The sequence below is a fragment of the Penicillium malachiteum genome, assembly GCF_028827825.1.
Source record: "Penicillium malachiteum strain IBT 17515 chromosome Unknown utg000004l:1.0-4883003.0:1.0-4884900.0, whole genome shotgun sequence".
Classification (NCBI taxonomy): Eukaryota; Fungi; Ascomycota; class Eurotiomycetes; order Eurotiales; family Aspergillaceae; genus Penicillium; species Penicillium malachiteum.
This window is the reverse complement of record NW_026643097.1, coordinates 1,376,799-1,390,343: the sequence shown is the minus strand read 5'-3', so window position 1 is coordinate 1,390,343 and position 13,545 is coordinate 1,376,799. Positions and strand designations below refer to the sequence as shown.

Below are 13,545 nucleotides of genomic sequence, written 5' to 3'. Positions count from 1 at the left end.
AAAGTCAACACAACCGAATCAGCGCGCAACTACCCTGACGCTGCAGCAGACATCACAACCATCAAAAGTGAACTTTCAGAGCTACAAAAGGTCATTGAATTACTGGATAGCAGCAGTGAAGAAAAAGTCAACATACCCGAATCCCTCCAGACGCACGTCATGACCGTCCTCGATAATTGCAACACCGTGATCTTCCAGATAAACCGATTACTTGAGCATAATCCCGAGGACGGTGAATCTAGCAAGGCGGCTAGTGGTTGGAAACATGAGATGGCAGCTATCCGCATGTCACTGGCCACACACCGAATTTCGTTGAACCTGGCACTCCAGTTGATCTCGCTAAGCTTGGCAAAAACAACTCAAGATCATACCACTGCAATCCGAGGAGAAGTTGTCAGTGTCAAGCAAGACACCGGTCTCATTGTAGTCATCTTGGAGGAACTTGGTCGACTTCGATCGATCGTTGCAAACAGCACGGCTTCGAATACTGCAGGAGACCAGAGTTACATCCTTAACAGGTACCTGGATAGCCTGTCAAGCTATGCGGAGAGTGTCTGCGACGATGCGGTTCAATTTTCAGACCTGTCAGATGTTTCATACTCTAATTCTCAGCCCTTGAGTGAGATATTTGAATCTCTTGCCAGCAATCTCAGCACAATCAGTGATGCACGGCCCGCAATAAAAGCAGAAGACAAAACCGAAAATCAGATAGAACACATACAAGCTCTAACCTTGCGCCCATCATCGTCAGTTCAACAAGATCTAAAAGAAGCACCAAGCAATCAACGCGATGAAGATCTCAAGTTGATTGCACCATGGAATGACTTGGTTGGGTTCGAGCATTTACCTCCAAGCAAACTCAAGCTACAGCGTACTACTTCTGGCCCAAAGAAGAATACAAAAGAATTGATCGCGATTCCAGCCATACGGCACTCGGCGCCCCCTCCCGCCATGGAGGATGTCAAACAGTCGTCACCCGTTCAGAATGACAAGGATTTACGCCCACTATCGTCGAAGAACTGGACTGGATTTGAAAATATCCAACCAATCATGCTAGGTAATTGGGGAAGAAACAGAAAACCTCAACATTTCAAGATGAAGCTGGTCGTGGCAGGAGACCCGTGTTGCGGAAAGACTGCTCTTATACAGTAAGTGCGGAAATTGTATCTGTTGACCAAGCGATGCAAGCGATGCAAGTGAAATTAATTGAAATACCTTCCAGACGGTGGGTAGATAATACCTGGCCTAGTAAAGTATGTTCCCAGAATCAGAACTGAGCATACCTTCCAAGAGCTAAACCAACCACAGGCACCGGGTCCCACAATATGGGAGGAACATCACTTGGACTACACTATGGACGGCGATCAATTCGAGATTTCACTATTTGACACAGCTGGCGACTACTCTTACGACAGGCTACGGCCACATTTTTATCCCAATACGCATGCAGTCGTGCTATGTTTTAATATTGACAGTTCTGACACGGTGGATAATATACTTGAGAAGGTCTGCATATGACCAATCACTGAAAAATATTTTCTAATGACTCGGATAGTGGCAAGAAGAGTTGAACCATTACTGTCCTGACGTTCCAGTCATTCTTGTTGGTCTTCAAAAGGACGCACGACTCGAGACTGGCCCAAGAAATCTTGGAATTGGAGACTTGGTGACTTGGGAAAGAGTATGATCAACTTCCATGGCAATAAGTAGTGAATCACTGACATTTGCAGGGTAATCTTCTGCGAGAGGAAATACAGGCAAAATCATATCTTGAATGCTCTTCCAGAACTGGAGAGGGAGTAAATGAAGTACTAGCGGAGGCGACTCGCATTGCTTTGAGATCACTGGCGCAAGAGAAAAATTCAAATCGAAGACGTTCAATATGGCCATTCAGACGATCTGGATAATATCAACCACATACAGCTACAAGACCGGGTCATACACTACAATTCATGGGAAAAATCACTGTAACTAAAGGTCCATCATGCATGCGGGCACTCGTCAAAGTAGAAAGAGGATCCTTTTTCTTGAGAATGTACGGTGGAAAAACTAAATATGAGCAACCAGTTCCGGGGGACGACGGGAGAGCTTGCCCTAACGGTGCAAGTGGTCTACATCGACACGTCAAACGATATTCTGAGGATCAATGTACGCTGACACGTTTGACCCCGTCAACTGCATGAAACTTATGCGTGATCTAGCAGCGCCATAATAGTTCTTCTTCACCCTTGTCTGCCACTCCCACGAACACATTTTCCCTGCTCTGAAGCCCTCACCAACCCTTTTTTCCTGTCTCCACGCTGTCGCACCTTTACTAAACCTCGAACGTCTTAATACTACTGTCACTCTGTCCATCATGTATCAATGCGGCACCTGCAACTGAAGTTTTTGCACTCAGGAAGGATTCATCCTGCACATGAGCGAAAAGGATCACTGAGAACGCTACAAATGCGAAATTTGCTCTTTTCAATTCAGCGGCCAGCAGGCATTCAAACAGCATATGGACGCTGTTGATCACTGGGCGCTTAAATACTCCCGTGAGACTTGCCACTTGATATTTCAAGATTATGCATATCACAAGATCATATGAGACTGAAGGAGCATTATGAGAGCTATGAGGTGACCGACCTCGATTTTACCAGATCTGGCTGAGAGTGTCACCTCTGTTACCGCGAATTCCATTGGAAGAAGTCACTCTTGCACCACATGAATTCACCTATCCATCAGTCTTAATTTGATAGTTCAATTGATCACATAACACATTTGTACATTTTCCCACTAAAAAAGCCTCGATGGTCCAAGCGTTAAGATATAGATCTAAATACGGTAACAATCTAACCCAAAATAGTAAGCTTCAAAACCCTCTTATCAAGTCCCGATAAGCCCCTCACCACAATCAACGACTTCTCTCATCTCCGAGTCTCTTTACAAGGCCTGATCTTTCCAGAAGATCCCTATCCCATAATGAGTTTCGACAAACAGTCAGATCAAGCGAGTGCAATCGTGGTTGGGATCTCAGGTCCCTCGTCTAGCGGGAAGACCACACTCGCGCGTCTACTGCAGCGGATCTTCTGCGGGGTTGATCTGCAAAGCTCGGACTCGAAGTTGAATACCTTTATTATTCATGAAGATGATTTCTACTACCCGGATGACCAGTACGTCCCGTTCCCCTCTCAACTATCCAAGAAATCCTCCTAACGAGTACAGAATCCCCTATGTAACCACAAAATCCGGCGAAAGTATCCAGGATTGGGATACCGCCGCTGCAATCGATACGAATTTCCTCGCACAGTCACTATCCTACGTCCGTGAGAATGGCCGGTTACCACCGCGACTACAAAGCAAAGAAGATCAAAATGAACAATCGGAATCCGGGGTTGAGGATGCACTCGTGTTGGAAATGAGAGATCTGGTCTCGAGACAACTCGCATCCGGAAATTCGAGGATTAAGACGATTGCATTCATGGAAGGATTTCTTTTATACAGTGATCTAGATGAGAAATCTCCGCTTCGTCCTGTTCATGATGCCATCCACCTGCCTTTATTCTTACCGGCTTCTTATACGAATGTGAAGACGAGACGTGAGGCGCGGAGTGGATATGTTACTATTGGGGCGCAGCCGACACAGGAGGAGATAGCTGCTGCGAAGGAAGAGAAGGATGAAAAGAGTGAGCAAGAAGGAGAGGAGCCGAAGATCATAGACCTTGAGGCGGAGGATGATCGGCCACCGCAGAATTTCTGGGTTGATCCGCCCGGATATGTGGATGATATTGTTTGGCCGAGATATGTGGAGGATCATGCTTGGTTGCTCATCCCCGATGAGACTGTGGAAGGAGATCTTATTGCTCGAGTGGGAGAGGGTATTGATGTGAGGAGTGATGCGGGGGTCATCGTGGCTCCTGGAAAGGGGCTTGTGGGGATGGATGTTATATTGAAATGGGCTGTTGAGGAAATTTTGACATTTTACAGATCAGCTTGAATATCGTGAATGCGAGTGTTTCATTCTAGACATACAGTACCTGTTCAAGTTACCAGTTGACTCTACCGGGCAGCTAGGGCAGCTTTGTGGTTGTTGTATAGGCCAAGAAGCTAAGATAATTTTTTTTTTTCAAAAGAATGTAGGTGATAGTTTCCAGGGGTCCAGGGCTAGGAATATTTTTTATTTTTTTAAATCTTTCTTTTTAAATCTTTTTTTTTTAGACATCGGAATATTTTCCAGACGACGCTGGTGATTATTGAGATGGCTCTGGGGCTGAGATAATTTTTCTAAAGAACTTCAGAACACTGGTGATTATTTCATAAGCCTAGAGCTCGGATTTATTTTTCAGACGACGCTGGTGATTATTCCTGTGTTTGGGAGCCAAGAAGACTTTCAACAACACTGGTGATTATTTCTGCCCAGGTTCTTGGTTATCTCCAATTGAAGTTCCGACAACGCTGGTGATTATTGCGCCAACCAGCTCTTAGGAATATTTTTCAAAAATGAAAAGACGCTGGTGATTATTGCTGGTGTTTACTTCCACAAGTCCTCAAGAAAACTTGTTCAATGACGCTGGTGATTATTTCTGCCCAGGTACTTGGCTATTTCCACCTTGAAGTTCCGACAACGCTGGTGATTATTTCTGGTGGTTATTTGCCCCATGCTCTCAGGAATATTTTTGCAACGACGCTGGTAATTATTTCTGCCCAGATGGTGGTTATTGCTCTCGAAAACCTTTACAACGACGCTGGTGATTATTTCTACCTAGCTGCTTGGTTACTTCCAACTTGAAGTTCCGACAACGCTAGTGATTATTGCTGGCCACCAGCTCTTAGGAATATTTTTCAGACGACGCTGGTGATTATTGCTGCAAGTCCACTGCCAGTACTCAGATTATTTTTCCATCAACGCTGCCCGCAGGTGATTATTTCCACCACCATAAGACCACCTACAATATTACTAGTATTTCCATCCATGCCTTTACACCTACTTAGAATATTATCAGCTACCTAGGTAATACTCATTCAAATTCCAGCCTCTTTTCCATCTTCCATCTTCATTCATCAGGGCGCATTGCGGGTTTACTCTCAGGAAAATTACTGCAAGTCATTCCAAATAGTCTTGATCCGAGGCTCAACCAGAATAAAAATTATTTTGAAGCTTCAATATCTCGGACTGCTAAAACTACATATCATACAATTGAATCATCCATAAACACCCTAAAGCCCATTGAACGGGCCTCTCCATCCCAAGAAATAGTCAACGCGATCCCGTAGCGGCATAACAGTCTCATGTGATGCATCTTCAGTCACATTGACAGAAGACGCCAAACCAGCAGGGTGAGCTACCTCATCAAGTGAATTCTTCGTACCATTCTCATTATCACAATTATTCCCTTTCCCAATTTCATTCTCCACCCAACCCGAACCAGACACACTCGCAAGGAGTTTTCCGTATGGATCTTCGGGGTTGAGTAGTCCCAGAGTAAGACGAGCTAGTAGGAAGATAGTGATAATTGCAATGATCACCAGTCTGGGCTGGATCCAGGATGACTTCGGTGTCTGGGGTTCTTCAGCCCGGGACTCAGGTGCGGGCTCAGGCGTAGGTGCACGAATTATCAGCTCAGTCCCTGCATTTGGGACCACCTTGAGGATATCCAATGTACTTTCATCCTCCGCCTGAGAATATTTACATTGTTTTTCGTCGATGATACCCTCCATATCCATTCCACCCAGAACCCGAGGCATCCATGCTGAAGCATTCTCGCGCGGAAGTCGAGTCTCCCAGGTAATTGTGAGCATTTCCAGGTTGGAAGGCGAACAGATGATTTGAATCTCGGAAATTCCCACGCGATCATTAGGCGAAACATCCAAGTGAACAGTCTGAAGCCGATCGCGCGGGTCATGAAGGTGGCACGAGAAGTCCCCTTCGGGTCCTCCGTACACATAGAGAGTGACACCACATTTCTCGGCCCAGAAACTGCGCTGGATCAAATCAATCATACACACAGCATGATACTTGACAGTTACCATCCGCGGGTCTTCATCATCCACCATGTCAGTACGGATAGTCTGCGTCACTTTAAAGTCCTTCAAAAAGCCATAGAATCGTCCATCGCATGGCCGGACTGGGATGACAAGCCTTTCAAAGATCGGAAATTGACCCATCATACAGCCCTCGATGAGGGTGTGTCGTTTCAGATCCGTGGTACGGATCTCCAAGCCCTGACCTGGCGGAGTCCAGAAATACAAATAGCCTGTATCGTGATTCTGCAGTCGAGGTAAGCCTGTGAGGACAAAATTCAACCATCCTCTCGGGGTTCCCTTATCCAAGGATGTAAGCAAAGCTATTGTCACTTTGTACTTCGCGGGTCGAAGATTCGGTGGACAAGTAATGATAACAGCGCCATCTTCATTAACAACACGAGGAAGAGCTGACTGAAATAAGGAAGGCCCTCCTTGCCCGAGGCCGTGGTATGGATAGGGTGCATGAATAAGTTCCACATTGTTACGAGCCCATTCTTCATCCGTGGTTCCATACGAATCCAGAATATGGTGGATGTCGCATGGAGTTCCACATGATGCCACAGTAGATACATTCCCCTCAGAAACTTCAGAGCCGAGGCGACTATGTGCTCTGGTGTCTGCATTGTTCTTTGTAGGTGTGACAGGACGTGCAGGTGAGGCCGTTTTCTTCTCACTGCTGGACTGTTCGAGACCCTGGACCGGTGTCGTACTCGGAGTTTTATCATGTTTCGCAGTGGTCCCATCAGGCGAGACAGTCTTTACTCTCGACGGCGTTTCCTCCTTCAACCATGGACCAAATGCCGATCCAGGCTTCTCTCCATCCGGAGAGCCCAACTTCCTCATCAAGTTCTTCACTCGTGAACCCGAAGAGCCAGGGTGATAAGACATACTATGCGAATGAAGCGCATTGACTGGTCTAGGAATCAAGCTCGGGCGAATTGACTTGGTTGATGTGGAACCACTGGATGAGCTCGGAGGATCCATCGCAGAGACACTGGCTTTATGCTTGTATCCTCCATAAGGACGATCCGAGTCTGAGATCGAATCAGGCAGAGAGGCAGTCGTCGCACTTCTTTTTCGGGAATGACGGGCTGGGTCTAGAGGGGACTTTTCATCGATATCCACGGGATGCTTCACGTTTGGTGTCTTAACTTCGCTCTTTTCGTTGTTGACAAATGGTTGGGTAAGGATAGTTGCGCCGTGGAAATCATCACCCGGGCTATCAGGAACAACGATACTGTCTTTCTCCTCGAACTCCTCGAATAAGTCCCGATTAGGCCAACCCCGACGCTTCACCGGCTTCTTCCCGACGAAACGTGGAGTCGTGGGAGAAAGAGTATTTGCGTCGGTGTATTTCTCCTCTTCCTGAAGTCGAGCGTGCAGGCTTGGATCTGAGGAAACAGGTTCGATTGAGGTGCTGAGGATCAAATCTCGGCTTTTATGGGCATTTAAGATTGTTCGGTCAAGATAGGGTACACATTGAACCTATATAGAACCGTGGTTAGCTGTGGGATATTCCGGTTCGCGATGGCTTCACGGGTAGATCATCCGGCTAGGGCCGCTTACCTCCAACACAATTTTGACCTCGACCTGGTCAGCGGGATCACCGGACCAGTCTGCGGTAACATCTAGGTCGCGAAAGGGACTGTCGGATAAATCCATGGTGTTGTGTATGGAAGGGGAAGGATGAAGGGAACGGAGGTGGGCGAAATCAACATAAGTCGAAGTGAGGAAGGAAGAGTGAAGGGAGGAAGGAACAAGTTCCAGCATAAGGAATTGATCAGACCAGTGATAGTCTACATTCCTTCAATCCCACTACATCTAGTTATTCATATGCTTCCATGTCCTAACGTGCCGTTTACCCTTCGCTTGGCCTCAAACATTACTCTAAGCAGCTGATCAACAACTTGGGATGAATTAGGATCGATACCATAACATAATCTGCACAACAACGAGCATCTTTTGATAACAGTACTAGGGTGAACAACTCAAAATTTCGAACCTCCTACTGAGCATCTTCTTACCTGGATGCCTAAGTGGGTAGGTACCCTGGTAGGTACTCAGGTAGGTACAGAGGTAGGCAACCTGAAGCCTAGAACATACATATCCACCTTTAACTAGTATTATTAGGTCAAGGTATCTCCAAGCCATTTGGACCTTTGGGTAGTTGGAAGCCATATTCATTTCCCCTTAGTGGTCATGAAATCCTTATATCGGTGACCTTTGATGTAAGAAAGGTTACGAGCTCGCAGATTTTTCAAAGGGAGAGGGGTCGATTTTTCAAAACAGACAGGACTCGGAGCATCCGCTCCTCCAGGCGGATCAATAACGATGTTATCATATTCATTTAAAAATGATCCCGTGCAGGAATTAAGTAACCAGTCTGGGTTATCTGGAGTAGTTCCATCACCAACACTGAGCCAGTTTGTAATGATCAGAGTCATATCCGTTTCATCCTCATATACTTCAACGCGAAAGCTAAGATCACATCCATTGCAAACGTAGTTCGCAGCAGGGTTATTCACTCCATCCTGGTGACATTTCAAGGTCGAATGGACTGAATCAGTGTACTCTTCGGGGAGGTTTGCTGGACAGATTAATGACTTGGAATCTAGATGGGCCTGCCAGTTTTTGGTTCTTGTCCTGTGTTGACCGTGATATAATAAATATCGCTTGTGGCGAGGGACAGACAGATATCATTCTTTGAACTCGCAGAATAACCCTTGAATGATTAGGACATATTTGTGCATCGACTGACGATAGTGTGATTCTTTGGGAGCTCTCGTGGTTTCCCCTGTAGGGATAGAGCTCAACTTGAACATGGGACATCTCCTCTGTACTGATACCACATTGGGGTCCGTAGTGAAACCTTCTCATTGCCAACATAGTATGAAAGAAGTGGAGTGAATAATATATCCTATGGAACAAGAAATGCCATGAACAATCTAGACGTAAAGATATGTGAGAGTCCATCGCAAGTTTGAAACGACAGGGGGGGGGCCATTCTATCGGAGATGAACCAGGAGCATAGTCTTTGGATGGTTGATACATGTGGAGAATTGAGCAGTGCCGGCAAAGGAAATATTGAGGTGAGTCTGTTTCCAGGCGCTTCAAAAGGGAAATTCTAGTACTCATTTTTGGTAGCGGAAAAAGAGTGGAATATGGCAAAGAAATGGCGATTGCACAATGAAAAACAAGCCACATCATCTGAGTCGAGATAAACCGCTATTGAAAGTAAAACCTCGACCGGTAGATTGGACAGCACCGAGGTGGAACTCTTCCGAGTCCATCTTGAAAGAAACGAGAGAAGCGAGAGCATATTGAAGACATTTGAAGCTGTTGATCAAGTCTTTAGAAAAAGAAAGGTGAGCTCACACCAAGATTTGTACTAATCATTTTGATACCAGTCAAAGTTGAATGAGTCAGAGTGTAAAGCAGAGAGATGATAATGATTACATCAATCTTGAACTTACTGATACATGAGGCTCTCATGCCATACTGTTTTAGGCTTAGCGCCCAACTGTATTCTCTTCATGAAAGACTCGAACTACATTGATTGTACAAGAAAAGAAACAAAGTAAAATAAAGATAAGCTGACTTTGCCTTTTCCTGGTGAAAAGAACAGACGTTGAACAGACGCGAAAAAATACACAGAAAACCTCCCTCCTCCCTTTTCTACCAACCCAGAGCGCCTGTAATTGTAAACACAGCAAAAAAAAGAACCCGTAGCCACCCAGAGACATAACCATAACGTGATATCTAACACCCCAGTCTATCCAGACAGACAGGAAGAAGTAATCGGAAAAAGAAAAGGGAAAAGGAGCCAAGATGACCATCGAGGTCAAATAGAGAGAGGTCTCCAGGGAGAAAAGAAAAGAACAAGGGGGGGTTGAAATCGACCGAGCGAAGATAGAAGGGGAAGTTTCGTGAAATGATGGGAATAGAGGTTGGTTCGGTTCCACTGCCATTATCGAGGAGTTCCATGGGAGGATCCCGGTGGATCATAGGCGGAACCATACCGATCACCCTCAGGAACCATTTGAGATGGAAGAATAGGTGTCACCGATGGAGATGGGGGATCAAAGTATCCTCGGGTTTGTCCAGTCCCATTGGTACCTTGGGGATAATTGCGATTTCGTTGCAACGGAGGAAGGGTAGTAGTCGTAGAATTCGAGGTCGAGGTCGGGTATGCGGACCGATGATATCCTTGGGCCATCATAGCTGCTGTTGCTCCAGTTGAATCTGAGGTCTATGTCGTATCCAAAAAAACACAAGTGGAAACATCCTTAGCAGGGTTCCTCTAAAAAGAAATTTCCCAAGTTCACTGGTTCGAAGAGGGGTGCCGTACAGGTGTGCCAGGTTGGTTCATCGCCATTAGCTGTCCCACGGCAGCTTGTTGAGATCGAGCTTGACCGGAGGGGTCGGACATTTGAGACATAGGAGCTGTGGGCGGAAGACCATATGACATCTATAGAGTAAAAAAGAAAACGCACCATATGTTAGTCAAAAAAGAGGTTCTGCTGTTGCCAGCCTCCAGACCATCTTCCCTCAGGAGTAGAACGCACCCCGTAATCCGGCACTACCTGGCCTGTTGAGTAACCCATGGCTGGGTTTTGGTATGCACTAGGTTGACCGTACATGGCGGTTGGTTGACCATATGTCTCGATTGGGCGAGTCATGCGACCATCTGGATCCGGGTAGAGACTCTGGCGACCATAATCTATCGAAGCTCGCTGGCGCTTGACTGGTGCACCATAATACGCGTAGTCGCGATTTGCCGCCGCCGGATATCCACTGTAGCCGGTTGCAGGGGGAATCTGGACCGACTGCCGCTCTGGTGATCGCGGAGGCATGGCTTGAGGGAATTCGTCCGGCCGAGGACGTTTCCTTTGGAGTTGTTAGTCTCTGAACAGTCCAGATTAATTCCCTTTCTAGAACTTACATCATAGTCCTGGGCTCTTTTCGAATGCGCAACTTCACACCTTGATCCGCAAAAGACCGAGAAAGAAACGTGGACTCCATCATGCCTGGGAAGCTCTTTGGTGGTGACACTGTTTCCCACGCTTAGCACAGAAGCTTCCAGAGCTTTGACTTGAGAATTGAAACTCACCTGTGAAAGCATCTGAAATGATGGTCTTCAAATAAGTAACCTGGTTTCTGTTTGGCCAAGTTAGTCTAAGTTTTCGAGTCTCGTGATCGTCGTCGCCCGCAACTCACGTTCGCATCTCAAACAAAGTGAACTTCAATCGATACTCGCCCTCGATCTTCACGGAAAGGTCACCGAAAACAAAGAATCCTCCATCTAATTCCGGGTTAGTCCTGGGTCTTTTCTCTCTTTTATTTGCTTTTTTTTCTTTGACCCCACAGTTGGGCGCGGGTCACACTCACCACTATTGTCAACGTCCTTCAACCGGTGAAGGGACGAGACCAGGGTACCTGCTAACGCAGTTGAAGGAGCAACTGGGACTGGACGGTCTTCTGTAGCATCGTACAAGCTGCAGCACATAAAATAATAGGGACTTTGCAGGTAATGGCTAAAAATTGGAGTTGGGAGTCAGCACTTTTCACTGTTTAAACCTCCCCACACTCTTGCGCCCGGGCCACAGAGAGATCCGCGAGAAGGGGGGCTTAGGCGGAGGGCAACCAAAAGTCCACAGTGATCACTCACGTTGCCAAATAAGAGCCTTCCTCGCGCACTCGGAGCTGAACGATCGGGGGAGGATCGATAGGTTTGCGCTCCTTCTCCTTGCCACCAGCCACTCGCGCCCGGTTGGGCTGTTGGCGAATGGACAGGTCAAAGTCCGAACTGGGGTTGGTCAACATTGTCAGTGCGAACAGATTGGGATAGGTTTCAGAAGCAGAGCAAAAAAGAGAGAGAGAAACAAGAAAAAAAAGGAACCAGGCAGAGATCACAAAAAAGGCAGAGGAAAAAAGGCAACAACGGTTCAACAAAAAACGATCGAGGTCGAGGGTCGACAGTTATCAGATAGATTGAGCGATAACAAAGGAATTTTTCTTCAAATTGCAGAGGTTTTAAAGGTCTACGAACCTCTGGCTCTGGGCTTCGCGCGAGAGAGAGGCGTCGGAGAACGTCGATGCACTCATTAAGACGACGGGTGGAACCAGGACTCAAGATGAGGTTCTCTCTCACTCGAAATCGGGTAAGAACCACGGGATTTTTTCCAGTGGATGTGATATGAAATCCTCGGAACAGTAAGGACAGGGAAAAGGGAAGAGAAGAAATCCAAGAAATCCAAAAAGAGAGTCTTTGTAAAAAAGAAAAAAAAGGGAACCTTAGATTAAGGTCAAGTTGAGAGAGAGAAAGAGCTGTAGTGGGGGGTGAGAGGTAAAGAGTTAAGACAGGAAGCGGGATTCACGGTAAGAGCGATGAATTCCCATGGATCACGGATGTGTTAAGTAGGGCCGGGACGAAAACGGTGGTGGTGACGTTGGACCCCGGATTAGTTCTCTTAGTCTACACTTCAAGTTGAAATGGACTTTGTCTTAAGATTCTCTCTCACACACACACACACAAAAGTGAAATACTGTTAGATCTTCTCTCTCTCTCCCTCCGACCGGATTCAGCTGATTTGCAATTGGGTATTGAATTGTCTCTTCTCAGCAAATCAGATCACAGAACAGCCACTTTGCCAATTCGCGCGAGAGAAAAAAAAATTCAAAGTGGGATCCAATCAGAGATCAGAATATCATAAAGTGGATTCGATTTCTTTGGTCTTTTGGAGTCTTTTTGAGTCTTTCGAGTCTTTTTTCAGCCTTTTTCTTGTCTTCCGACTTGTTCTGTTGAGTCTTTGGACTGAGGTGTGGACTCTCTTTGCACTTCTTTTTTTCAAGGGGGCAAATTTTGATTTTTTTTTTAGTCCACCGTTGAAATTGTATAGCTGAAAGGTGGAGCCTCTCTTTCAAGTTCTCTTTTGTCTTTTCTCTTTCTGGTCTCTTCTTGTCTCTGAGTCTTTCCGGCTCTCTTGAGTTCTCTCTTGTGGTGCTGTGCCGTATCCGAAACTCCCGTGAGGTAATTCCGACCCTTGGAACCGTGGTAACAAGCTCGGTAGGTAGCGTGACAGCTTAGGAAAAATGATGCGCACACTTAAGTAGGATGATTCCCAGGAACCCACGTATTAGCGCTATGCAGGTGATCGCAGTCTAAACGCCAAAGTGGACTCGGGTCCCTGTCTAAGCATTCCAGTGGATTCCCGGATATGCAAGATCCAAGCCCGCATTGCCCTGAAAACAGGTTCAATTTTGACTCCACTAAAATGATCATCCGTTAGTTCATGCCGATAAAAAAAACCATGAAAAATAAACCTAATAAAAAAAAATTCCAAAAAATCAATCCCATAAATCCTGGCTGATCAGAAATTCAGAGCACAGGCATCTGACCGCTCTCTTTCAAAATGTTATGTCATCCCCCCACCTAACATAGGGATTCAACGTCGTCTTACCTTGTTGTGGGATTCTTTCAACTTCAAGTTAATATCCCAAAGTTGATCTCCAATGCTGTTTATATAGTTCGATGGGATA

The 13,545-nt window shown here is 46.1% G+C and overlaps 4 protein-coding genes across 4 annotated transcripts; 2 read left to right on the top strand and 2 right to left on the bottom strand.

Moving 5' to 3' along the window:
- Nucleotides 1–159: 159 nt before the first annotated feature.
- N7483_008676 (uncharacterized protein) lies at nucleotides 160–1,907 on the top strand (the record flags this gene model as incomplete). Its single annotated transcript, XM_057092103.1, has 5 exons — nucleotides 160–1,057; nucleotides 1,096–1,229; nucleotides 1,255–1,506; nucleotides 1,556–1,681; nucleotides 1,731–1,907. The coding sequence occupies 5 exons, from the start codon at nucleotides 160–162 to the stop codon at nucleotides 1,905–1,907; spliced, it is 1,587 nt and encodes a 528-aa protein (XP_056943277.1).
- A 1,057-nt stretch (nucleotides 1,908–2,964) lies between these two features.
- On the top strand, nucleotides 2,965–3,979 carry N7483_008675 (ribosylnicotinamide kinase; the record flags this gene model as incomplete). The annotated part of the gene is made up of 2 exons (XM_057092102.1): nucleotides 2,965–3,155; nucleotides 3,208–3,979. The coding sequence occupies 2 exons, from the start codon at nucleotides 2,965–2,967 to the stop codon at nucleotides 3,977–3,979; spliced, it is 963 nt and encodes a 320-aa protein (XP_056943276.1).
- Nucleotides 3,980–5,199: 1,220 nt separating this feature from the next.
- Nucleotides 5,200–7,668, bottom strand: N7483_008674 (uncharacterized protein; the record flags this gene model as incomplete). The annotated part of the gene is made up of 2 exons (XM_057092101.1): nucleotides 5,200–7,491; nucleotides 7,573–7,668. The coding sequence occupies 2 exons, from the start codon at nucleotides 7,666–7,668 to the stop codon at nucleotides 5,200–5,202; spliced, it is 2,388 nt and encodes a 795-aa protein (XP_056943275.1).
- Nucleotides 7,669–9,973: 2,305 nt separating this feature from the next.
- vosA lies at nucleotides 9,974–11,811 on the bottom strand (the record flags this gene model as incomplete). Its single annotated transcript, XM_057092100.1, has 8 exons — nucleotides 9,974–10,255; nucleotides 10,355–10,474; nucleotides 10,572–10,893; nucleotides 10,949–11,057; nucleotides 11,117–11,163; nucleotides 11,224–11,308; nucleotides 11,395–11,540; nucleotides 11,675–11,811. Coding segments are annotated over 8 exons (1,248 nt in total), but the record flags the coding sequence as incomplete, so codon positions are not given.
- Nucleotides 11,812–13,545: the final 1,734 nt, after the last annotated feature.